Raw genomic sequence first — 26,172 nt, 5'->3', positions numbered from 1 at the left:
GTATTTTTTATATCATTTTTCGAGGAGAAACTTATTCTATACTAATGACAATTAACAATGTGTAGAAGTTTTCATATAAACTTTAGGATATACAACATGTTAAGCAGGAACATCATGTGTAAATCAAACAAATAATTGGAATTTAAACTTTGATTACTCGAATAATTTGAAGATGAAGTTAGTGATCACAAGACTTTGCTGTAACGTATTGAGGTTGAAACCAAATTCAAAATTCACGACGAAACAACCCGAATTCAACGCAAAATCAAGGTCCTTTTAGAAACATAAGCTTCTTAGCTTAAGAAGGCGAAAATCTGAAACCTTTCGGAAGTGCAGAAATAGAGAGAAAAAAAATTGGGGGAAAAGTTGGGAAATTACCAGAGGGGTTAAGGTGGAGGCGCCGAGAAGAGGCGATCAGTAAGGCAGATTGAAGCTCGAAGCGTCGAGCTTCGACTCTCCGGCAATGGCGAGATCTGGGGTTTTTCCACAGAGAGAGAGGGAAACCTAGATTGGGAAAATAGGGAGAGAAATAGAGACTTGATTCGAAGAGAAATAGAGACTTGATTCGAAGAGAAATGGTGAAGCCCTAAATCGAGTTGCTTGGTGCAGAGAAAAGTGAGGCGAGGAAGAAGACGGGGGGAGGAGTCAAGCAGAGAAACAGTGGGCCTAGAGTCTGAAACGGTGTTAAGAAGAAAGGGCAAAGTTGAAATAACAAAAAAGAAGCAGGGGTGAAAATGGAATAACACTGTTAATGAAAAGTATTTTTTGTGTTGAGGTTTAGTATATGTATAATTTATAGCATTTTATTGAGCTAACATGCCCTACGAACAAATAATTCAAATGTTGCCCCGATTCGCACAGCTTACACAACCCAACTTCAATAACTCCTTGGGTTTCTCATATTTTCTAGAAAAATTGTACAGAACACATTAAACTTAATAATTTAACACAAATTTACGATTAAATAATACGTAGAAGAGGTATAAAATATTTACAAAATGTCAACCTAACAATCATATACGTTGAATTATTGTCACTCGCACATTCTTCGTAGCTTATCCAGGTTGTTGCTTTGCTCAGTGCACCATTCCCATAGTGTTTAGGCAATTGTGTAGGTGATAGGACTAAGTACATACGAGGAGTTAGTGTGGTAACTGTACAAAGGTCAGAGAGCTTGGAGCCAATAGGTTACCCTTCCACCCTTCCTTGTATTATTTTTGGAGTGTCTATTTTGGGAGCCTACGGGCATGCTATTGACACACCCCGACCTGGGAAGGTCAAAACATGCTGGGCATCACCGTGAGGTGACGTAACCATAAAGGTAAGTGATGTGAAAAAGTGAATAAATTTAAACTAATTAGAACTAATTATACCAAGCAGTGAAAGAGTGCGCAAGTCGTGGGAATAACCCACTACAATTATTCAGAGCTTAAAAGACAGTACGACTACCAAATAGTAGTCAAAGCAGCTAAAGTACATTTATTACACAACAGTGATAAGTTCGTATGCCTAAACTGGAGAAAATGTCATAATTGCCGAGATTCCTCAAGTGCCACAAAGAGTACAACTATCTAGGTCTTTGAAGGGGCAAAAAATAAAGTTGAGTGGGTCAGCAAAACAATGCTTATAAGAACACCTTTACTTTCGAATATACTAACCCCTCGCCGTAAAACAAGTATAGTTTTCTTAAAACATATTACATACGTAAACAACAATAACAACAATATAACTAGGAAATATGCCAAGTCATAAGATATCAAATGCCACAGTAATATAATCATGTGATAATCAAGTACAACTAAGTGCTCATCTATCTAAGCTGACACACGAGTTCAAACAGATAATCTCTGACACGAACAAGACTGGTTGTAATCAATATGCTCTAGTACTACGATCACGTGAAGGCTGGTGTAGAAGCACTGTCACATACAAGTCGGATTGCCTAACGCAATCTACCCGACAAGACTGGCAATTATAAGCGTAAAAATGAAGTAAATATGCATTTAAGGAAACTATAACTATGTATAGGTATTTAAAAAAAAAAAAAAAAAAAAAACTGCCACTCACAAGTACGTCGCTGGATAGTAGTCACAAGTACGTCGCTGGATGGTAGCCCTCGAGCCTAGCCTGGCCCTGTAAGTCCTCGGGATACGTTTCCCCTATATATGAAATAACTATATTAGAATTAATTAAAGCACATATACAGAAACCTAAATAAAACCCTCATAGTTTGCTCAAACCTAGGGTTTAATACATGAAATCGATCTACTCGACGTCATGAACGTCCCCAAATTTTTAGAAATAATTTTGGACCTTGCACGCACCCCCACGTGCCGGCCAAAGCATGGCCAGACGTGCGCCCACACGCAGCTTAACCCTAATAGAGGCTTAACGGCCGTTAGGAATATTCCGTTAAGTCATTAACAGAGGTTAACTGTGTTACCTGATCCCGTTAGAATATTCCGTCAACTTTGACAGAATATTCTCCTTCTGCTCCGACGAGCCCCATCGTCTGCCGCTGTCCTTCGCCGCCATCTGCAACTCAAATCTCGCTGGTTTCTGGAAAATTTTCAAACTTGCATAACTTTTTCATTTCTCAACCATTTTCGACCTACTTTATATGGGTTTGAAGCTTATGAAGAGTAGAATGCATTATACCTATTTGGAGTCCAAAAAGTGGATGAAGGTTGTTAGAAATCATCTCGAAAGTTTCGGACAAAAGCGAACTCTTCGAAACTAGGTCGTTTCACTTCCAAACTTCTTCCAAATTGTTGAAGGAGCCTCGAGGAGTTGTGTAGGAGTTTCCCTAAGCTTCAAAACTTCCTAACTCGCTCGAAAATACGTCGAACTCAAATCGTCCGAGTTTAGACTTTCCGAGTTAACGAGTTAAATCTCGTATAAACTGAGTTCTAAGGGTATGGTTGTGCTCGTGGAAGTGAGATGAGCATGAAAATGAGATTCTTGGGTTCGATATGTGATCTTTGAAGCTCATAAAGGGTTGTTGCAGAGGGAATGGTATACGGAAAAGAGAGAGAGAAGGAAGAGAAAGAGAGAGTTCATTTTTTTTAATTTCTGATTGGGTACCGTGTAGAGGGAAATGATGGGATTGGTGAGAGGTTTGAGGGAGTTGATTGGTGAGTGACACAAAGGGAATGGCACACGTAGAATAAATAGGAAACTAGGGATAAGTTTTCTGACTTTCTACAGTAAAAGGAAATCGAAATCTATATGTAACAGTGTTTTCACATTGATAAAATTCATGTACACTTGTAACAATGTGTACAAAATAATTGCGGAAGCGAGAATATAAAGTAAGAGAAAAATAAACACGTCCACGCCATTTGCCTCTAAGGGCATAATAAACAATTCACAAGTCAGGGTAGAAATTACATAGGAAAATTAGGGATAGGTCGTCACAATCTACCCCTTTAAGAAAATTTTATCCTCAAAATTTCAATACCGACTACAATCAAAACCATAGAACAGACATGGGTACATATCTTGCATGCACTATTCTGTCTCCCAAGTAGATTCCTCGACTGTGTGGTTTCTTCACAAAACTTTCACCATCCGTACAGTCTTATTCCTAAGAACCTTATCCTTCCAATCGAGGATAGTCACTGAGACCTCATCGTAGGTCAAATCTAGATTGATCTCTAGTGGTTGAGGAGGGCTTACATGTGACGGATCAGAAACATATCTCTATAGCATCAACACATGAAACACGTTATGCACTCTCGCTAACTCTAGCGACAAAGCGAGTCGATAAGCAACTTCACAACTTGTTCAACAATTTGGTACTGTCCGATGTACCTAGGGCTGACCTTCCCTTTCTTTCCGAATCGCATAACACCTTTCCACGATGATAATTTCAAGAATACCCAATCACTAACCTTATAAGCTCTGTCAGTGGAATGTCTGTCGGCGATACTCTTTTGTCAATCCTGGGCCACTTTCCGGTTAGCCTTTATCACCTGAATGTTTTGTGTAATCTCATCCACGATCTCAAGGCCCACCAAAACTCGTTCACTAACCTTAGACCAACATAGTGGAGTACAATATGGTTTTCAATACAACGCTTCAAATGGTGCCATACCAATACTAGAATGGAAACTATTGTTATAGGTGAACTTTATCAACGGTAAGCGTTTGTGCCAAGCGTCTCCAAATTGTAGGACAGATAATCTCAACATATCTTCCAAAGTCTGGATAGTTCTCTTTGGCTACCCATCGATTTGAGGATGATAGGCGGTGCTGTAAAGTAATCTCGATCCCAAAGCTTCTTGAAAAGCTACCCATAACTTCGAAGTAAATTGGGCATCCCGGTCAGAAATGCTACTAACTGGAACTTCATGGTCCTTAACAACTTCAGAGATAAACTGTTTGGCCAACTGACTCAGTGAATAATTCTCACGAACAGGTATGAAGTGTGCTGACTTGGTAAGTCGATCTACTATCACCCAGATACCATTATAACCATTTCGCGTACGAGGTAATTTGTACACGAAATCCATTGTAATATCTTCTCATTTCCACTGGGGCATCGGGAGTGATTGTAGTAATCCAATTGACTTTTTTCTTTTCGCCTTAACTTGCTGGCAAACTGCACAATGACTAATATACTTTGCAATTTCTCTTTTCATACCTGGCCAATAATAGAAATGTCGAATGGTATGATACATCTTAGTACTCCCGGGATGCATCGATTAAGTAGAAATATGTGCTTCATCCAATATGTCTCTCTTTAGTTCCTCAACATTTGGCACAAATATTCGATCACCTTGCATCAATATGCCATTAGGATCTCTAATCCTGAGGTCTTTCTTTTCCCATCTGACACTGCCTGTATCAATTCATGAGATTCTGTATCGTTCCTTTGGGCTTCGAGGACACGATCTAATAGAACCGGCCTGACCTGAAAACTGGCAATTAGGGCTCCATGTCGCTCCACTTCCAAAGCTACTCCAGTGGATCTTAGATCAGTCAAAAGAGGAATGCGACTTGCATAAAGAACATTAAGTCGGGCATAAGACTTCCTACTAAAAGCATCAGCTACAAAATTAGCACGACCTAGGTGATACTCAATGGTGCAGTCATAATCACTGAGCAGCTCTACCCACCTTTGTTGCCGAAGATTAAGATCTAGTTGAGTGAAAATATATTTAAAGCTCTTATGATCAGTGAAGATCTTACACTTTTCCCCATAAAGATAATGCCTCCAAAATTTCAAAGCAAAGATAATAGCCATCAACTCGAGATCATGAGTATGATAGTTCATCTCATGGGGCTTTAACTGCTGTGATGCATAAGCATTCACATTTTCATGCTGCATTAACACACACCCAAGACCATTCAGAGAATCATCACTGTAGATCTCGAGTTCCCACTATCATCGGGAAGTGCTAAGACAGGTGCTTGAGTGAGAAGGTACTTCAACTGTTGGAAACTCTGCTCACACTCTTCATTCCACAAAAATGGAACTTCTTTTCTAGTCAACTTTGTCAAGGGTAGTGTTCCTAATTCTCCACGGCCGCTACTTTCTGAGGATCCACAAGCACACCTTAAGCTAATATCACGTGCCCTAAAAATGACACCTGATCCAACCAAAACTGACATTTGTTGAACTTGGCGTACATCTGATTTGCCCTTAGTGTCTTTAGAACCAAACGTAGATGCCTAGCATGATCAGTTTCATTCTTAGAATACACCAAAATATCATCTATGAAAACAATGACGAACCTGTCGAGGTATGGATGAAATAGTTGATTCATCAGGTTCATAAAAATTGTTAATGCATTAGTTAACCCAAATGGCATCACAAGAAACTCATAATGACCATATCGAGTTCTGAAAGCTGTCTTCGGAACGTCATCGCTTTTGATCTTCAACTGGTAGTAATTAGACCTTAGATCAATCTTCGAGAACACACAAGCACCTGTAAGCTGGTCAAAGAGGTCATCAATACGAGGTAACGGATAACGTTTTTAATCGTCACCCAGTTTAACTGCCTGTAGTTGATACATAACCTCAAAGTTCCATCTTTCTTCCTTACAAACAGAACTAGAGCTCCCCAAGGGGATGTACTTGGTTGAATGAAACCCTTATCAACAAGCTCTTGCAACTGAGTTTTAAGTTCCCTTAACTCCGCATGAGCCATACGGTAAGGTGTAAGAGAAATAGGATTGGTACTTGGAAGTAGATTGATGGTGAACTTCACTTCACGATCTGGGGGTAAGCCAGGTAACTCCTCAGGAAAAACATTGGGAAAGTGTCTAACTACTTGTGCATCTCCTCATGCTAATGTATTAATGTATACTTACAACTTGTAGGCGACTTAGGGCATCAAAGGTTGGTGTCGTGTTACTTCCAAAGACTTGAAAAACTTCTCCCCTCGCTCGATCTTGCCAATTCTGGTTTTGACTTAGTAAAATCACTGTCCAAACAAGCAACACTGAAGTGGTATCTTGCTCGGCAAAGTAAAATAGCTTACATTCATCGATCACATCTTCGATACTCATTCCAGCATTTTTGTTGTTCCTGCCATTGTCCTTAATTTCTTTGGAGTTGGACTCCAAAAGTATACCTAATAAGTCATCTTTTGGGGCTTCACCTGTCTTAATCGCTTCTTCTCTTTTGTTTATGATACCCTTGAGTAACCGTCTTAGTTCTTTGTCGATACCCTTCATCCTCTGTTCATCTTGGTTGGTGTAAAACTGTACAAATTGAAGCACTTTCTTTAATGGTTGTAACATTTTTTTTTTCTTTTTTCATAAAAAGATATTTAAATTTTACCTCCATCCTGTGATACAAACACTTCTTAAACTTAATGAGAAAATTCTCATTTGCTCCTTTAGAAGTTGGAATATTTGCCTTCCCTCCTCATAGCTACTTCCAAATGCAGCTCGAGAAATCACATCGCTTGTCAAACTCTCAAGCGAAGACCACACATCTAACTCACATGAACACCCTCTTTGGCCACCAAGCTTTCCCATGTATCAATCATTTCTCTACAGCTTTGGTGAAATGTCGGTAACAGACCCTGCGGTGTGCAAGACAAACCAAAAAAAAGAAAGAAAAAAAAATCAGAAATTATCACCATTAATAGAAGAAAAAAGAGGATAGAAAAAAACTCAAGAATTTTGAATGCATGCATGTTGCCAAGAGTAGAATACCTTTAGCTTCTCTAGATGGAATGCTGGATTGATAATCTTTGCTTCTCTAGATGGAATGCTGGATTGATAATCTTTCTGTGTTTAACCCATTTCTCACCATTAATAGTCCCAAGTCCGGAGAGCAACTTCCTAAGTGAAGTATCATATTTATTGAAGGGGTCCCTCAAATCTTCTGGATTCATAATGTTCACCCTTGGTCTGGTACCCATCCAAATAAAAGAATTCTTGCCTGCAAATTAAATTTAGGCTTTTTAGGTAAAATAGTTTCTAAGATTTGCATAACTCCTCAATTTGGTCCTTGAGATTTCAAATTAATAGAAGTGGTTCCTGAGATTGTCCACCATCCATCATTTTGGTCATTTGGTTAAAAACTCCGTTAAATGTCTCGGAGCCCTTGGTTGGAAGTTTGGGCAATTTTTAAAGCTTCGTAACTCAATCGTTTCTTAACAAAATTTGACCCATAATATATCAATAGAATAAGATTATACCTATTTGGAAGCCCAATGGTTGCCAGAGATGATCGGAAAATAGTCTCAAAGTTGACTGGTCCGAGGGAAAACTAGAAAACTCACTGGAAACTGGGCAAACTTTAAACGTTCATAACTTCTTCAATACTCAACGAAATCAAGTGATTCAAAAACGAAAAAGCATACTTTTCGACGAGACGAAGAGAATGATACCTTTTTCAGCGGCTAACTCGCAGTGTTTGGCCGGAAAACGGCTCAAAAATGGTTGTCTTGGTCTCGAGTTAGGATCATAAGATGTCATTTTTTTTACTATATTTCACTTCTTTTTTTAAAGGCTTTTTGGCCGTGACGATCTAATTTCAGTCTCTGACTGCTCAAATGATAACTTTTTAAATATGTTGTTGATATCTCCTCGCTATATCGTTGACATCTCATCCATATGTTGTCGATTTAATTTTGTTCAATTCAAAAATTGAAATTTGATGTTAAATCATTTTAGCCAGCATCCCTTATTTTAATAAAGAGTTAATAATTACTTTTAAATTTAAGGATATTACAGTAATTCCAATTTAAACTCACTCGAATCTCTCATATATTTTCTCTCTTTTTTTCTAATGTCGTTATGTTGTCAATATGTTCAACATGTCCTCGATTAATTTGTGTATACCTTTCCTACTAATCTTTTAATCGAAGATTTATGTTGGTACAGGGAGGGCTGAACTAAGCCCAAAACGGTAGACGCTCTCCCTAACATTCGCAATGCCTGGACGCCAATTGGTTTGATCGAATGTAACACCAATTGGTTTTATCAAAGTTGCAAGCACTTGTTACATGTTATATAATCTCCACCCTATGGACTAAATCTTCACGAGTCCCTGGCTTTCTTATGTCATTTTTTTCATGACATTGGTTAGGGTATAAGGAGAATGCAAACCATAAGATGTTAGAGAACTTTTAGGAAGGAGAAACAGACAATTTCAACACTTGCACCTACTTTTGCCCACTATAACAAAGGTTATGATTGACTGTTTGTTTGGAGATGTTTTTTTTTATGGTTTTACATTAGTAGGCTCACCAAATATGCCCCATTCAGCTCAAGAGTTTGAATATTAGCATCACCCTCTCCTCAGTTATGTTCAAGCTTAACTCTTAATGTCTTTAGCCTGACATTTCTGATGTCCAATTTTACATTGGTTCAAATAGAGGAAATTAACTCTAAGAAGGAGAAGTTTGCGAGCTCATTATTTATCTGTAAGTTTCAAAACGGGGAACAATCTAACATAACTGCTCATGGATCTAAAAGAGTCTTGAGTTGGCATTTTTTGTAGCCTAAAAGCCTGAGGTTCTCTTCAAAAGATCAGGCATACCCTGCATCGAACTTTGGCTCTATTTTGTTCACGTCTCGTGGTGGCATTGGTGCGGTTTATCCTGATTAACCAATAGCATCGTTGGTGGTTCCGTGTGCATAGTGCCTATTGTCGTGGTCACTATTTGTTTCTTTTGCAATTTTTCTTTAGAGTCAGTGATGCTTGTATATATGCAAAAGAGTGTTCCCTTCCTAGTTTTGTTGGTAATTTTGTGTGCAAAGTCTCCCATGAGGCGGATTATGAAATGATTTTATTTTTAGTTGTCAGGATTGAAGTTCTTTTGGCTTTGGAGTGATGGATGTGTTCTCATGTTTTTCTCACTCAAAAATCCCCCCAATATAGTGGCTATTAGATTGGTAAGTTGGCCTTGTCTTTTGTTTTGGAGTCTTTTTTGTTTGAGGATCCTTCAGATTTAACCTAGGACGTCCTATTTGAAGTTGTTCTTTTTCTTAAAATGCTAATAAAACCACTATCATTAATTTCGCCTAAAGAAAATGATACATTGATGACCTAGATCAAATCCTAAAAAAGAATCATTTCAGTTATTTAAATTTGTAAAGTATATTTCAGCAAGTTTTCCAATCTCTCAATCGCATTTGGAAAACAAAACAAACAACCTTTACAGGCTTTGAGCGAAAATTAAAGAGGACTTGCTTTTGAAGAAAATTGGAAAAGAAGCAGCTGTTTAAACAGATTACAAACCTAGCTTAGTTACTAAATTGCGAAGAACATGCTAATTAAAACAAGATGAACACTCTAGCCACCTTATTAAAAGTAGTTATATCGTTTATTGTGAGGTATAAACGCAATAATGGAATACAAAACTGGGGCTTCTAGATCCCCAGTGATAGAACACGTATTTCTCTACATTCACAATTAGTGTTCGACTCAACCTGTCCACCACATCATATTTATTATTAACAATGAATATATATTTCTAAGCATACCCACAGTATCCATACTCACATTTAACCCCATACTTGCATTTTTTACCACACTTGCCACAGTTGTTGGCATCCGAAGTAGTATTCATGCAAGTTCCATTGCAACAACGCATTCCAAACTTGCATTTATTCCCACATTTTCCACAATTGTTCTTATCGCTAAGAACATTTCGGCAATGTTTCTTGCAGCAATAGAGAATGCCGGTCCCTTTGTTTGCAGAAATCCCATTGCAAATGTTCTTGATTGGGTTACATTGTGCACCTTTTTTGATGATGCTGGCCAAGAACCTGCTTCTTGATCTGAAGTTGGGATTCGGGGAGTCGATTACGTACACTTCGTCATTTTCTTCGAGCTCCGACAATGAGAAGGCCATTTGAAAATGCAGAGCTAGGAGTGAATGTATCATGAGGAAGAAAATGGTGGCGAGCTTGAGGAGGTTGGCCATTGTCTCAAAAAATAGGGGGTTCGTTTGCCACAAGAGTGTAAAGAAAGGGAGGATGTGGATATTTATACTGTAGGTTGTTTCTTTAAATATAAAATTAAACATTTATAAAGTTGAGTTTTTAATTTTTTTTTTCTCTATTTTATTAAAACTTAAAAGTTGAGTTTCAAGGAAAGTCTACATTGCAATTGATAAACAAGGAGAATAAACCAATTAGTCGCAACTAATGAGTCAAGATTAATCCATTGATTAGTGCATTATATTCGGCTAAAGCACATGAGATCAAAGAGGTTGGCTTCCTAATTCTCCGCCCTTGGAAGAGCCTTAGATTGGTTGTCACATTGGCAACCTATACATATAAAAGAAGAAGAAAACATTTGTGTGTGTGACTTTTGTACAAGTATTAAGTTGTCAACTAAGACTTTTATTTATTTAATAATGGATTTTCAGACAAATAATTTTCAAATTAAGTAACAAAAGTTGAAATTAGAGCATATATAAGAATCACTTAATAAACAAATAAATATGTATAACCAATAGTCTTTGGTCTAGTGCTACTTGTGATCTCCACCTTGGTTGAATGAGGGTTGTGTGTATACATGTATGTGTATATATATATTTGTGGTGAATTTACTAATAAGTTAATTGTGGTTTGTCTTATTGTAGTGTCGTAATTTGTTTTGAGTTTATTTTATGTAATATTTGTGAATATTTCTATATTATTTATAAAAAAAAATAACATAAGAAAATATTTGTAAAAGTTACTAAAAATTATCATTTATAAAAAATAACATAAGAAAATATTTGTAAGAGTTACTAAAAAAATTCATATATTCATTGCATTGTGTCTACCGTCTAACATGATGATAACATGTTTATTGACAAAAGGAAGATGTGTCACATACAATCACCATACGATCAACATATTTGTAATTCACATCCACGATATTGAGAGTTCTTTTACTATTGCTAAAATACTTTAATATATTTATTGCTTAATATTGATATTTTTCAAAATATGTAAATTGAAGGTCGTGTGTTATTCGGGATTAGTGAGATTCAGCAGATAGCTTGTCTTGCCGAGATTTTCGTCTTCAGTGTGAGTGGTTTATGTAATGTGTTCAAAACTTCTTATTTTTCAGTAAATGTAAAAACCATGAGTTGTCGTGGATTTTGATCTATTTACAAATATCTCTCTATTTTCAAGTAAAAAATGTTAGCTTTCAGGACATGTGTTGATGTGTAAGGTTCTAAAAAATGCTAAGCGCTAGTAGAGCGTCAAGTTGGGGCTTAATGGCTAGGTGGGGCATATAGGCAGGGGACTAGGCAGATTTAAGTAAACTTGTTACATATTGTATAAATAAGTGTCTATTAATATTTAAAAGAAATACATAATTATATTGGGATTTATGAACTGCTAAATAGAATGACATATAGATCATAAAGTATTAGAACATATTAAAAACATAGGGAACAAACATATAATGAGTATTCATCCAAATATTCAACAAGCCTCTAACAATTTAGTGAAAAATTAGAATGCAAAATGTAAGCTATCTATGTTTTGTTTAAGTGAGAATTGTGATATAGGTGGGTTCCTAAACATGTTTAGGCGTCACTTCTTAATTTTCAAATATCTAGAGATTAATCAGAACGGTGATTATCTGGTTAGTGCCTAGGCGGGACCTAAGCGGCATGAAGCATAGATTTTTAATTAGAACAGTATGTGTACATATACATTATTTTTTTTATTTCTATAAATGATTATTCAATACCAAATTATTATGCTAACTTATTGTGTAAACTTAACATAAAATTTTAATATTTACAAACAAAATACAAACCGTAAAACTTAATAAGAGTGATATATTTAAAAAGGAGTAATATGAAATTTTGAGTATAATCATTGAAAAATAAGTAATAAGCATTGCTCGTCGAGGATCTTCTATTTCGGCAGAAAGTGCGTTTACGTCACAATTAGGCCATGTTACACCCACTAAGGTTGATTGGTTGATCCAATGTTTTGTCGACGTATATAAACAAATCAGGACTGCCAAAATCGGAAGGGTTTGACTACTCTCGTGCATTCTTGCCCTCTGATTTCTGACCAAATCAAACAGAGATTACGCGCGTTGACCTAATTACTAGCTAATTCTTCTTTTTATTCTGGCCACTTGCACGTGACGCTTTATGTGAAGTTTTGTCTAATGATGGCAACCTTTTCGTTTAAACTTTTTTGTTCTATTTTTTTTCTTTTTTTCTTTTTATATTATATTCTGTATATTGCACGATGATTCAAATTGTTTATTTTTTAAATTATTATTTAAAAATTAACTCTACAAAAATCAATTGAGACGAAAATCATTTAGTTATCTAACAATTGTCATCATGTCATTTTGTTAAACACTAAAATTATGACAACATTAATCGAACGGTTAAACAATTGATTGGTCTTTCACAAAGTTGATGTTTAAAGCATGAATTAAAAAGTAGACAGGTTCTGATTATGGTGCAAGATTGCATAATGTGGTAGAGAACCAAGAAGATAGAGATAGAAGGTACGAATTAGATGGTCAGTAGCAACCCTGATTCCTATTTTTTTATTTTAACCTTGTTAGAAAAAACTAGAAACATAATAAGGCTAAATGAGTAATATACGTTTATTTTTATTATAAACGATATTCTACACAAAAATAAAGGAGAAAGATTTGAATTTAGACCACAATAAATTAAAAATAAAAACGCTTAACCATTAAGACAATTCACTATTTACCATGCATCAACATTTATTTTAATTTGTCACAAGTTGTTTACAAATTGAGGGGTTTTGGATACTGCTATGATAGGTCTCCTCTGACGTGAAATTTTAACTCCGCCAGGGTTTGTCATTTAAGAAGTACAATGCTAGCTCCAATTGAAGTGAGGTAACTTTTCATGAAATCCAAATTGAAAGACAAAGTGCATGTCGCGCCACTTGGAACCGAAATTAATGTTTATTAGAGCAACTCCAGCCCTCACCCCAGGTTATGCACTATTCAATCCACCTAATGAACAGTAGTTGCCCTTAATGAACAGTAATAGCCCTGACAATAGCATTTGCATCTCCACCGTTACACTTCAATAGCCCTGGCAATAGACAATAAAATATTAGTATTTTTTTATTTATAAAATAATACAAAATAATTTTAATTGTAATATCGGATAAGATTTTTAATCGTTCTCGTTGCGTCACGTGTCATTATCCGAAGTATTATTAAATAATACAAAATAATTTTATTTGTAATTTTGGATAAGATTTTTAATCGTTGTCGTTGTGCTACTTGTCATAAAATCCGAAAAGACAATTATTGGGAATGGATTTCCGATAAATTTTTTAATCGTACTCGTTATGCCACATGTCATTATCCGAAAATATAATTATTGGTGATGGATTTCTGATAAGATTATTAACCAATCACGTCACGCCACATGTCATAATCTGTTCACAATCTTTGAGGATAGATTTCCATCAGATTTTTAACGAATGACGGCATGCCACGTGGCATTATGTACAACCTAATTCTTTCTGAATCCTCCATATAATCCACCATCCATCCTCACAAATCTCACACTAATTTTCTCAAGATCTCTATTATTATTCATAGTTTCTGCTTCATTCTTCACAAAAATATGTATCATTATTCATAGTTTTTGCTTCTTTCTTACAATATCTTCTTCTTCCTCAAGGATGATGTGGGAACTCAATCAAGAAGAGGAATAATTGTTTAACCAATCAGAAGCAATGTTCAATCATTAGGGGGCAAAAAATGAGAGGGAAGAGGATGAGGAGCGTAGAAGGAGAGATGATGAAGTAAGAATGGGCAGAACCTCACATTCCCGTCGAGTCATCCAAACTATGGCTCAGATCTGCAGGTCCAGCTGTTCCAGAAACCTTGATAGAAGCAGGCAACGACGAGGTATGGAACTCTTGGATGATTATTTTGTTCCTAATAGTGCATTCCCTGATACGTACTTTTGACGTCGTTTTAGAATGGAACGACATTTGTTCAACAAAATCATGATTGCTGTTTGCAACCATGATTCTTACTTTGTGCAAAAGAAAGATGCTTTTGGTGCTATGGGTCTACTGCCTGAGCAAAAAATTATTGTTGCCTTGCAGATGCTTGCATATGGAGTATCTGCGGACCAAGTGGATGAGATAACGAGGATGGGGAAATCAACCATTCTTGAGTCCCTGATGAGGTTTTGCGGAGCAATCGAATCTATGTACACCACTGAGTACCTCCGCAAACCTACAAACATGGACTTGGAAAGGCTGTTGAAGAAGGCCGAGGTGCGTGGTTTTCCTGGGATGATTGGAAGCATTGATTGTATGCACTGGACGTGGAAAAATTGTCCAAGTGCATGGCAAAGTGCTTATGAGGACAGAAAATGAGCAAAAAGTATCATTTTGGAGACGGTGGCATCTTTTGATACATGGATCTGGCACGCCTTTTTCGAGGTCCTGAGAGCTCAAAATGACATCAACGTCTTTACCCAATCCCCAGTGTTCAACAATGTCCTGCAAGGAAAGGCACCAAAAGTCACGTATGAGGTCAACGGACGTATGTACGACGGGCCATACTACCTAGCTGACGGCATTTACCCGCGATGGTCAACATTTGTCAAAACAGTGCCACGTCCACGAAGTGCAAAGGAAAAACACTTTGCAAGCTGTCAAGAGGGGTGCAGGAAGGATGTGGAGCGTTGTTTCGGTTTCCTCCAAGCTCGTTGGGCGATCGTCAGGGGTGCTGCTAGATTGTTTGATGTAGAGTCACTTCGATCCATCATGATGACGTGCATCATTCTTCACAACATGATTGTGGAAGATGAGTACGATTATGAAGCCGTTGATGAATATGAGCCTGACACGATGAACAATTCAAGCACACGTATATATTGTGCTCATGACGCCACCGATGAGCTCGTGCAACATGAGCCATTACAAAGGGATGAACGTTACAATGAAAGGCTCATTCAACGATATACTGCATTTCAAATGCCAGACATGCATAATGCCCGGCAAATTGACTTGATAGAGCACCAGTGGGCATTGAAACAAGCTGAAGATAATTAAGTTCATTTAGTGTGTTTTTTTTGAATTTGGTATGTTTATGTTATTTTATTTGGTGTGTTTTATTATTTGGTATGTTTATGTAATTTTTTTAGTGAGTTTTTAATTATTCCGTATGCTTATGTAATTTTAGTATAAATATTTTTTAGTGTGTTTTTATCATTTCAATAAATATTCTCTTAGTATAAATAACTTACCAAATTAATTTGAATAAATATTCAATAAATTGGAAACAACATAAATAATACAAACAATAAATAATAAATTACAACCCAAAGTGATTGAAAAATTATGGGCTCCGATTACAAAAAGTACTCTATTCATCATCACTTAACCAATTGTGATGCTAGGATGATCTTCTCTTGTGGTGCTAGGACCATCTTGGCTTGCTATCGCTTCTCTTGCACGCCTCTTTGGCACCACGTCCGTTTTCTCTGACTTCCAAAAAAATTTAGAATTTGGAGACTTCCCTTCTAAGGGCGTGTTCATAATCTCACAATCTCGTTGAGCCCGTCTTTCTTCTCTAACATGTTCCCTTTCTTGCCTAAGTAGCTCTCTTTCTCTCTCATTAACCTGAAATTCTCTCTCAATAGATGCAGCTTTTGCGTCCTCTTTAACCTTATCAGCCTCATATTTCGCCAGTTCCCTCGCCAAAGTCAATTCACCTTGGCGAGTAAGTTCTTCCATGAACTTTGCATAATCATTCTTGGAAGCACTCCATTTTCTCTTTGAAGCCTTCTTACCTTGAGGCCTAATTGGATAACGGGTTGAACCCGACGCTTTGGTTCTTTTCCCACCAATTTTCTCAAGATAATTGGTATGAATAAGACTCCACATTTCTCGCAACTGCATCTCATTACCCGTAAGCGAACTATGAGTAACTTCAACCCAGTTAGTACACAACGCAACATCTTCAATAAGCGACCAATTCGTACCTACACCAGTGGTCATATTGTTGAAAAAAAATGGATTCAAACTTTGAGACAAAGAAAGGAATGTGATTGAAAGTAGTTGAGAAAATATGAAATTGTTGTGTAAGGTAGATGATAATGAGAAGGTATTTATAGAAAAGTAAAAAAATTTTTTTTTTTTAAAATTTCATATTTTTTTTTGAATTTTTTACAGTTTTTTTTTTAATTTTTATTCAATTAATTAATCTCTGCCGTTGGATATAAAAAAATTTGAATTCCAACACTCCAGATTGTGCCACGTGTCACAACGGTAATTTTTCTTAATTTTAAAACTATTTTTTCTTTTATTTTTTTATTTATAAAGCATATTAATATCCACCGTTGATCTCAGATCGAACGGTGGATATTAAATAAGACTTTTTTTTATTTTTTTTGACCGTTAAGATCGAATAGTCCAAATTAAATATCCGTTGAGATCGAACGGACCGTGGGAAGCCACGTGGCTTCCCAACGGTAACTGAAAAAGTTAATTTTTTTTCTAATTTTGTATCGGCGACGCGCCCCCAAGCGCGAGTGGGGTGCACGCGCCTGACACAAAAAAATTTAAATAATGCCTGACGCCAGGCTGATGTCAGCGCTGATGTCACATGGCCTCAGGCTCTTGGGCTGGCAATTCTCCACGGGCCTGGAGCTCGGGCCTCCACCTTCACTCAGGCTTGCCCACGCTGGTGCTGGTCCACGGGGCCTCGGGCCCCTATTCTTTCCCCCGTCCCCCGAGCAAATGCCCACGCTGGGCTTGCTCTTAGGGCTTTTATTTATACACATTCTCAAACAAGGCAAATGGAAATAAGGATCAAGGTGGTCTTAGGACCATATGAGTGAGAAAAATATATAGGTGAAGTATTTTGATGACTCTTCAAATGTTTGATACGGATCTCTTTTGTGCCTACTAAATGTTTGATATAATGCATGCTAGACATATCTCAACATGTTACGTCAACAACACTTGACAAATTTTCTCTATGTCACTCATATGATTACTTCGGCATGTGCTGATATCTGTTGACATGTTTACGACAAGCCCACTAAGTGAATAAATTGATTTTTGTTTTTGTGTGCTTTGCGCTCTGTTTCTATCTGAAAAACTTGAATTTAACACTGGGACCGAAGGTTCAAATCCTAGATATCCACCACTGCTCTCAAATCCTTCATTTGAGTAGTTAGAAATGTTACGTAGCACGCACGTTACTCCATCCATACGTAGCTAATTGATCTGCCACCATGTTTGCTTCACAAATTATATACTGGATGTCGACCACCTGCAGATTAATTGCAAGTGTTTGAATATCCTAAATCAACGATAACAGACGCGATGAGGGATTTTACGATCTTGGAGAAACATCAAAATTGCTTCGGACTTAAGAGCAGGATGAAACTCAACGACTTTAATTAAAGGAAGAACAAATCCATCAAAATTGAAACAATCTTAAGTCTTTACTTATCATTAAGAGAAATGCTAAGGGGATTCTCTCAAAATGAGACTCTGCATGGACTATCTATCACCTCATGCTTTTGACACAATATTTTACATTGTTGGCACGAAAATAAACGTTAAATTGTGAGCTGACAGAGATATATGAAGAGTTTCGCTTTTGAGAGAGAGTCACCTTAGTATTCCTCTGTCATTAAAGCATTAAATTTGTTCTGGATTTTTTTAGTCTTTTTATAAGACTTGGAGAATAAAAAGAGGAGTGGAACTCAATGATTTAATTTAATTACTTGTAAAACAAGAGTCTGAAGAGCTAGACATTGCTGAGACAAAATGCTTCCCCAGTTTTATGGTGAAATTATTTTAAGGTAACTTTACTAGCACTCATGTGTCTCTTGTTTTTCCAGAAACTACGTACTACGTCTCGTGCATACATACATATGTTTTGAATCTTAATGTTGAAAGTAACATTACCAACATTCCTCTTACTCGGGAAGCTTTTCCTTATTTTGTGTTAACCATGGCTTTTATGCTTCCCTTCAAGTCTTATGTTTTTCTTTATTCAAGCGATACTGGAGAAGAGGGAACTTGGATCGATGAGGTACCCAAGTTCGAGATGAATGTTTTACTTCAGCTCTAAACCATTTGTCTTAAAGTCCTATGTTACGGTAAAATGTATGGTTAGTCATTGAGTTCCTCGACTTCAATTTTGGTTATTGTGATTTTATTTTTTTCAATTTGGTTATTTAATTTGTTTTGTTTAGGTAACAGATTAAGGGCCACATTGAAAGTGTGATAATTAATTAGATATGTTTGTACCATACTTCATTAATTGCGAAACTACCAAGCACTGGTCAACTTCATACCTTCATACATCCACTAAAGCAGTCGTGCTAATGCACCCCTGCCGAAGCACAAGAGTGTCTCTCCAACCAGAAGACCAATCACAACACAACACATGTCAACATCAGAATAAAACTCTTAGAATCCCACATTAACCGTGGACGGAAGCCATAGATTCTCCTCAACTATAAAAGGAGACCATTCTCCAACAAATAATCCCTAAGCCATTATTGTACTTAAACTTGTCATTAGAACTCACTAATGATGATTATATGCTTGAATCTATATATTGTGTAAACTCTTTACTATTAATGAGAAGCCCTTGACCCTCATAGACGTAACCTAACGTAGGGTGAACCACGTACATCTTGTGTTTGCTTCCCTATCTTTATCTTTCTACATATTTACCTACACAACATGATCAAAGCAACCGTGTGAAGGTCACAAACTTGACATTTTACGTTGTTCCAAAATCTCACTGATTTTGTGCACCATCAAGATACAATCCAAATTTTCAATTGAGGCAAAAATAATCCATTTGTTTTCGAGAGAAATATTGCTGTGGTTTAAAAAAAAACACTATGAGATTTGTCTCCGAGTGTGAGAGACTTTCTCTCTTCTTGAGAGTCATTCCCACCGTTAGTGTGAGTAGCATCTAACCCGTTCATTTCATTGCTACATGCCCTTGCCATGGTGGGGGTCAGTGGAAGATCTGGCCTTTTTCTTTCTATTTCCTCCTTTCGTTCCTTTTGCTACCTTTCTCCCCATTTATACTTCCCGTTTTAACCAATCCTTTATACCTTATGGGTGTCCATCTTCTTCGAACTCTTTCGATTAGGTCTGTAGTTAATTTTCAATGCATTTTGATGCGTTCTTTCGAGAGGGTATGTAAAGTTCCGGTGGTTACGTCGGCTCAGGTGTTTACAACACCACCTTCTTCTCTCTGTCTACCTTTGTTGGCAGTGTTATTTGTGGTAATCCCACAATCTTCTTTCAATTTCTAGCCTAGACCGGTGCAGCATTTGTGGCTGGGCGATGGAGTATCACTTCATTTTGTCTCTGTGGTGCCACTTGGTGGAAGTTGTGGCATCAATTGGGGAAATCGAATTCGATTGATGGGGAAGAACTGTTGTGGCAATGGGAGGAATTTGGAACATTCTGGTGCTTTGTATCAAACTTTGGGCTCTTGGCGGGGTTTTTTAAAGTTAGCTTGGGTGGCACCTTTTTGTTTTGTTAATATTTGTTTGTGGGCCTTTGTCTTTTAAATTACTTTTACAATAAAATTTCTTCCTTGCTACGGAAAGGATTTATAAAAATAAAAAAAAAATAAAAAAAAAAAAGGTTTAATTTTCGTCTTTATTTGACAGAAAAATTGTCTCAAAGTATTTTAGGATTTTACTCCCAAGCTTCAAGGCTACAGACGTGATTTTCAGGATGTGATTTTCAACACTCATCGAGCGATATTCATGACTTCAAACAAGTGTTGGTTGTGAATTGAAGTGTTTTAAGTAAAAATAAAAACGAGAAATGTTAAAGGCGTTCTCTCAAAGTAAACCTTTTTATGAACTTTCTGTTACTTTACAGTTTAACGTCAATTCTCGTTTGAACATTATAAAATATTATGCGAAAAACATGAGATGATAAATAGTCTACAAAGAGTCTCATTTTTGAGAGAGTCTCCTCAATATTTCTCATTCAAAATTGTCCTTATTAAACTATTGACAAAATAAAAAACAGTAATCAACTTCATAATTAAGCAGCATGTCTTTTATTAAAGATGTAACTTTAATCTATGATATTCATGTTTGGTATGAATAATTTTGTGCTATTCAGTGTACTATCCCTTGTGCAAGTGGTCCTTTACCACAGTAGTAGAAAGGTGTTGAGTCCTTACATGATGACGTGAGTTCAAACACCGTCGATATCTAATCTAACAAAATCTATCGTTTATCAGGCAAAATGAACGATTAACTGGACCTAAAAGAGATTTGAGCCGAAAATCGAGCCCATCTTCTTCTCACCCCAGAAACCAAACCCAACCCACAAAACAACGGCATGCCGTTCGCGTCCTCTCTCGTTGAGAAACGAGATAAACGACGATCGGCTTCATTTCTCAAAATTCAAATTCAAAAATCCCCCCAACGCTCACACTCCCTCTCTTCTTTCTCTCACTCATCTCTGTGCAGCAATGTCCGCAAACACCACCACCCTCACAACCCCGACCAAAACCCCGTCGGGAAAATCATCCCGCTCCCGGAAACATCCTCACCCCGATTCCACCGCCGAGAGCGAAATGTCATCTTCGTCGTTGGCCTCCCTTGCCAACTCCAAGTCCCGATTCGAGGCCTACAATCGCCTCCAGGCGGCCACGGTGGCATTCGGAGAGAAACTCCCGATTCCAGAGATCGTTGCCCTCGGTGGACAATCGGACGGCAAGAGCTCTCTCCTCGAAGCACTCCTCGGGTTTCGCTTCAATGTCCGGGAAGTCGAGATGGGCACTCGCCGTCCTCTCATTCTCCAAATGGTCCACGACCCCACCGCACTTGAGCCCCGCTGCCGATTCCAGGTCTTCCTTCTTTCGTATGCAATGTAGCTCCTTCATTGTTTTGCATTTTGTTGTTCTAGTTAGTTCATGATAATTTTAGGGTTTTTTAGTCAATTCTGTTTGGTTGCTGAGGATTCTTGAGAAAATTGACGATAGTTTGAGCTTTAAATGTACTTGTTTTCTGCGGATTCTTAATGTTTCGACATTTCGAAGCATATGGGAATAAAACAAAGCATATTTGGAATTGTGTGTAATGAGCTATCTTCTGTTTCTGAGAAATTGGGGGAAATAAATGGCCATGAAGATCTGAGTTTTATTAGGCTTTTTCATATGCAGACATGTGGAATACTAACGCAATTACGATCAATGCAGAAAATTTGTTTTAAACGGTGTACTGATCGAGTTTTTGGCACAAAGGTTGGGTAGGATGGTTTCTGAAATGTGTTTTCCTTTTTGATATATATATATATATATTTTTTTTTTTGGGTTTAAGGCAAATCGAAAAACTGATAGAAATGAAAAACGGAAAGAAAAATGGGTTTTCATTTATCTGGTGTTGGTTCCAAAGGAAAGCGGTAACTCTACTCAGTCATTTACTACACGACATTGGACATAACTAAAGTTTCGTACTGTTGAAATCTAAACTTTCAAGCGTGACTATGTAGGTGATGTTCTTGCAATTCTTTTTAATGCCCTTGGACTTCCCCCAATAATTTCAGTTGTGTGATATATGATGGTTTAATACACAATGTATTAATCATTAGAGTATTGTAAACAGGAAGAGGATACTGAAGAATATGGAAGCCCAGTCGTTTTGCCATCGGCCATTGCAGACATCATTAAGTCCCGCACTGAGACACTGTTGAAGAAAACTAAAGGTGCAGTTTCTTCAAAGCCAATTGTTATGAGAGCAGAATACGCACACTGCCCGAACCTCACCATTATAGATACTCCGGGCTTTGTTCTTAAGGTGGGTTTTACGATTCAAGTACTGCAACGTATGTGCGTTTATTTTGATTTGTGTTAATGGTTTGAATTTTGTTGGTAGGCAAAGAAAGGAGAGCCTGAAAGAACTCCTGATGAAATTCTTTCCATGGTGAAGTCACTGGCTAGTCCTCCACATCGTATACTCTTGTTTCTCCAACAAAGTAGTGTGGAGTGGTGCTCCTCGTTGTGGTTGGACGCCATTCGGGATATTGATCCGACCTTTCGAAGGACGATTATCGTGGTCTCGAAGTTTGATAATCGGTTAAAGGTATGTAGTTGTTTAAATCTTCATGAGCCCATTTATGGCATGGTAAATATATGAATAGCTCACTAAGTATTCATGGTTTGGTGCAGTGTAAATTGGTTCTGTACTTCTGTTGAAATGGTGTTTATGTTGTTTGATATATTAATTTTGGATTTATGAATGTAATATATGCAGGAGTTTAGTGACCGGTGGGAGGTGGACCGCTATTTGAGTGCAAGTGGTTATCTTGGCGATAACACTCATCCATTTTTTGTTGCACTGCCAAAGGATAGGAATACTATTTCAAATGATGAATTTCGCCGGCAGATAGCTCAAGTGGATTGTGAAGTTTTACGACACCTTCGTGAGGGTGTTAAGGGAGGCTTTAATGAAGAGAAGTTCAGACCATATATTGGATTTAGCTGTTTGAGAGACTATTTAGAATCTGAGCTTCAGAAAAGGTACAAAGAAGCCGCACCAGCAACTCTTGCTTTGCTTGAGCAGCGCTGCAGTGATGTCACCTGTGAACTAGCCAAAGTGGACTCAAAAATACAGGCCACCTCTGATGTTGCTCAGCTCAGGAGATCTGCAATGCTGTATGCAGCTTCTATAAGCAATCATGTGGTGAGTAATATCTGTGACAGGTTTTCAAAACATATAATACAAAGTATAAGTTTTACTTGAATTTAAGTTTAACTTTCCATAGTATTTCCGGCAATTCTCAACACTTATTATATGCGTGTCTTTTCAATTTTTTCCAATCATCCTCCATTGCTGCTTCATTAATGCGAATGCCACATGTAGTCAGGAAAAAACTTAGTCTTCAAACCAAAAAAGCACTCGTCAGAGAGAAATTTAATTGTTGATTCTCATTCTATTTACAAGTAATTCGTCGGCGCATTTCATTGTCATTTATTCATATGCTACAATAAAATCTTCTCTTTTTGAGGTTCTGATTAATTTTGAGTTTGAGAGGTATAGCTTGACTGTATTCCCTCTTATTTGTAAATTTCGAAGGCTACTTTGATTGATGGAGCAGCAGACCCTGCCCCTGAGCAATGGGGGAAAACAACTATGGAGGAGCAATCAGAAAGTGGTATTGGGGGATGGCCTGGCATCACAGCAGATATAATGCCTCCCAATGCTACCCTTCGACTTTATGGAGGAGCTGCATTTGAAAGGGTTATGCATGAATTTCACTGTGCTGCATATTCAATTGAATGTCCTCCAGTGTCTAGGGAGAAGGTAATACATATTCTGCTAGATCAATTTAGCTAGGAATTTTTTATAATTTGTACAGAGGCAAGTTCTAAGTCATCTTCTAACAGGTGGCAAATATCCTACTTGCCCATGCTAGCCGAGGAGGGGGTAGAGCAGTGACGGAGGCAGCTGCAGAGATTGCACGTTCTGCTGCACGCTCATGGCTTGCTCCTCTTCTTGACACTGCATGTGATCGGCTTGCATTTGTTTTGGGAAATCTTTTTGATCTTGCCATAGAACGAACTCACAACCGTGATTCAGAATGTAAGAAGCTGTCCTCCTTACACTTTGATTTTTCCAGATCAAATGTTTTACATGAAATGTGCATTAACAGATGAGGGAATGAGTAGAATGTGGAACTTTGAGTAATTTCATGCTCCTTGGAATTGAATGTTCACTGTATCTTTGGCTTCCTGCATTAACACTTATTACATAAATGCTTCTCTTTTATATTTTCCCCTGATTTCTTTTTGTTGAGTTCCAACCTAGGATTCAAATATGAACCTTTATATTTATGGGACTCATAGTACTCAGTTCTGATAATAAAACCTTGGGCTACTTGTTTACTGTGTAGGTGGGAGGAAATCCGGAAATATGGATGGATATATTGGTTTCCATGCTGCTCTTAGGCAGGCACATAACCGATTTATAAAGGAGCTGGCTAAACAGTGCAAGCAACTAGTTCGGCATCACCTCGATTCAGTTACAAGTCCATACTCTTTGGTTTGTTATGGCAATGACTTTCAAAGCGGTTTTGGCTCCAGTAATAACTTTAACCAGCCTTCAGTCACATCATTTTTACTTGAGTTATCTGATGCCACGATGAAAGATCAGGAGAATATACCTCCAGAAAAGAACGCACACCAAACTACTCCTGGAAAAGGTGCAGATGCCAGAGATGCTCTTCGAGAAAGCCAAATGACGGTGCCTGAGACCCCATCACCTGATCAGCCATGTGATGGTGGCTTGAAGAAGGATCTTGGGAATGGCATTGACGTAGGAGCAAGAAAGCGGATTTCAAGAATGCCTGGAAATAACAGAAGTTCTGACAATACAAGAACACAACAAAATGGTGGTTCCCTTTTGTTTGGAAACGTTGATGGCACTTTAAAATCAACCACAGCTTACACAGAAATCTGTTCATCAGCTGCACAGCACTTCGGGCGGATACGTGAAGTTCTTGTGGAAAGAAATGTGGCATCAGCTTTGAATTCTGGTTTCCTAACACCTTGGTGAGTTTCCTTAACTATATGTTGATTGCACACACAGGTTGCTGATCTTACCAATGACCTTGCTTCTGCAAGTCAAACTTTCAAGACCGCGAGATTTTTCGTGAAATTGAACATTTCGAATTATCCGCGTCATTTCGTTTTTCATGTTTTTGTTTTCCTCCTGTCTGTCTTTCGTACTTCTTTCATACGTATTTTTGGCTTTCCTACAGAACCCTGCAAAATGCCCTCAAATACTTAATGCTTCAGAACCTTTCTACAAAAAAACAAATTCGTCGTTCTTTAAATTCTTTTGTTTTATTCCACATAATTTGGCTTGGATATAGATCATACTAATATGTACATTTTCATGGAAATCATTCCTTGGCAGATTTGGTGACATTGTTATATATTTTCCTGTTTTATGCAGTCGGGATCGGCTTGTTCTGGCTATTGGTTTGGATTTGTTTGCTGTGAACGATGAGAAGTTCATGGACATGTTTGTCGTACCTGGCGCAATTGATGTACTGCAGAACGAGCGACAATCACTTCAGAAGCGTCAAAAGACACTCCATTCTTGTTTGAATGAGTTTAAAAGTCTTGCTCGCGCACTTTAATGGTAGAAATAGTTTTATAGGGGTTGTATCTCAAGGTTTACTGCCAGTGAACAATTGAATTTTCACTCCGAGGCTAAAATTTGTTGTTGCTAATCATTGAATGCCTCATCGGCTGTGCTCTGTAACGCCATTTTTTCTCATTTGGCATTCATTTTTGTGTATATGTCACTCTGCACTTTTAATATTGATTGAGCGATGAATTCATTCTGCAGTTTCTTATTATTTAGTGTTCTGCAAGGTGCAATTCTGAGACATTGATCTACAATACGACTGAGTCACGGAACGATTCAATTGGACTGTTGTTTTCTGAAAGGGACATTGTCAAGAGATATACTGCTGCACCAATTACAGGGTTTCGCCAAACCGCAGTGGCTCGAATCTCCTAGCATGACAGTGTTATTAATTTATCATTTGCGATCCAAGTTTGGTGCACAAACTAAAAGCATATATGCAACAAACGTGTGTAAAAACCCTATAATTTTTTATACGGATGATGATGACGGTGTCATGCTCACCTCTACCTTCTTCTCTTTCGCCAACTGAACCTGGACCTGACAGTCCA

The 26,172-nt window shown here is 37.6% G+C and overlaps 2 protein-coding genes across 2 annotated transcripts; one reads left to right on the top strand and one right to left on the bottom strand.

The window, feature by feature from the left end:
- Positions 1-9,797: 9,797 nt before the first annotated feature.
- Positions 9,798-10,415, bottom strand: GRI (Stigma-specific Stig1 family protein). The gene has a single exon (XM_088690222.1). It carries the CDS (start codon positions 10,394-10,396, stop codon positions 9,944-9,946), a length of 453 nt encoding a protein of 150 aa, XP_088546348.1. The 5' UTR covers positions 10,397-10,415; the 3' UTR covers positions 9,798-9,943.
- Positions 10,416-20,797: 10,382 nt separating this feature from the next.
- Positions 20,798-25,826, top strand: DRP5A (Dynamin related protein 5A). Its single transcript, XM_088690716.1, has 8 exons — positions 20,798-21,315; positions 22,073-22,264; positions 22,343-22,549; positions 22,721-23,149; positions 23,543-23,770; positions 23,854-24,049; positions 24,360-25,017; positions 25,424-25,826. Exons 1-8 carry the CDS (start codon positions 20,938-20,940, stop codon positions 25,608-25,610), a joined length of 2,475 nt encoding a protein of 824 aa, XP_088546842.1. The 5' UTR covers positions 20,798-20,937; the 3' UTR covers positions 25,611-25,826.
- The last annotated feature ends 346 nt before the right edge of the window (positions 25,827-26,172 follow it).

This window comes from Pyrus communis, chromosome 3, assembly GCF_041283825.1.
Source record: "Pyrus communis isolate YQ-2024b chromosome 3, ASM4128382v1, whole genome shotgun sequence".
Taxonomy (NCBI): Eukaryota; Viridiplantae; Streptophyta; class Magnoliopsida; order Rosales; family Rosaceae; genus Pyrus; species Pyrus communis.
Note: the sequence above shows the minus strand (reverse complement) of the source record. Positions and strands in the feature narration are given on the sequence as shown.

Bases quoted from the DNA above. Each gene is read 5' to 3' on its own strand.
- GRI (XM_088690222.1), bottom strand. From the start codon at position 10,396: ATGGCCAACCTCCTCAAGCTCGCCACCATTTTCTTCCTCATGATACAT.
- DRP5A (XM_088690716.1), top strand. From the start codon at position 20,938: ATGTCCGCAAACACCACCACCCTCACAACCCCGACCAAAACCCCGTCG. The intron at 22,265-22,342 runs GTGGGTTTTACG...TTTTGTTGGTAG, and splicing joins CTCCGGGCTTTGTTCTTAAG to GCAAAGAAAGGAGAGCCTGA. The intron at 23,771-23,853 runs GTAATACATATT...ATCTTCTAACAG, and splicing joins CTCCAGTGTCTAGGGAGAAG to GTGGCAAATATCCTACTTGC.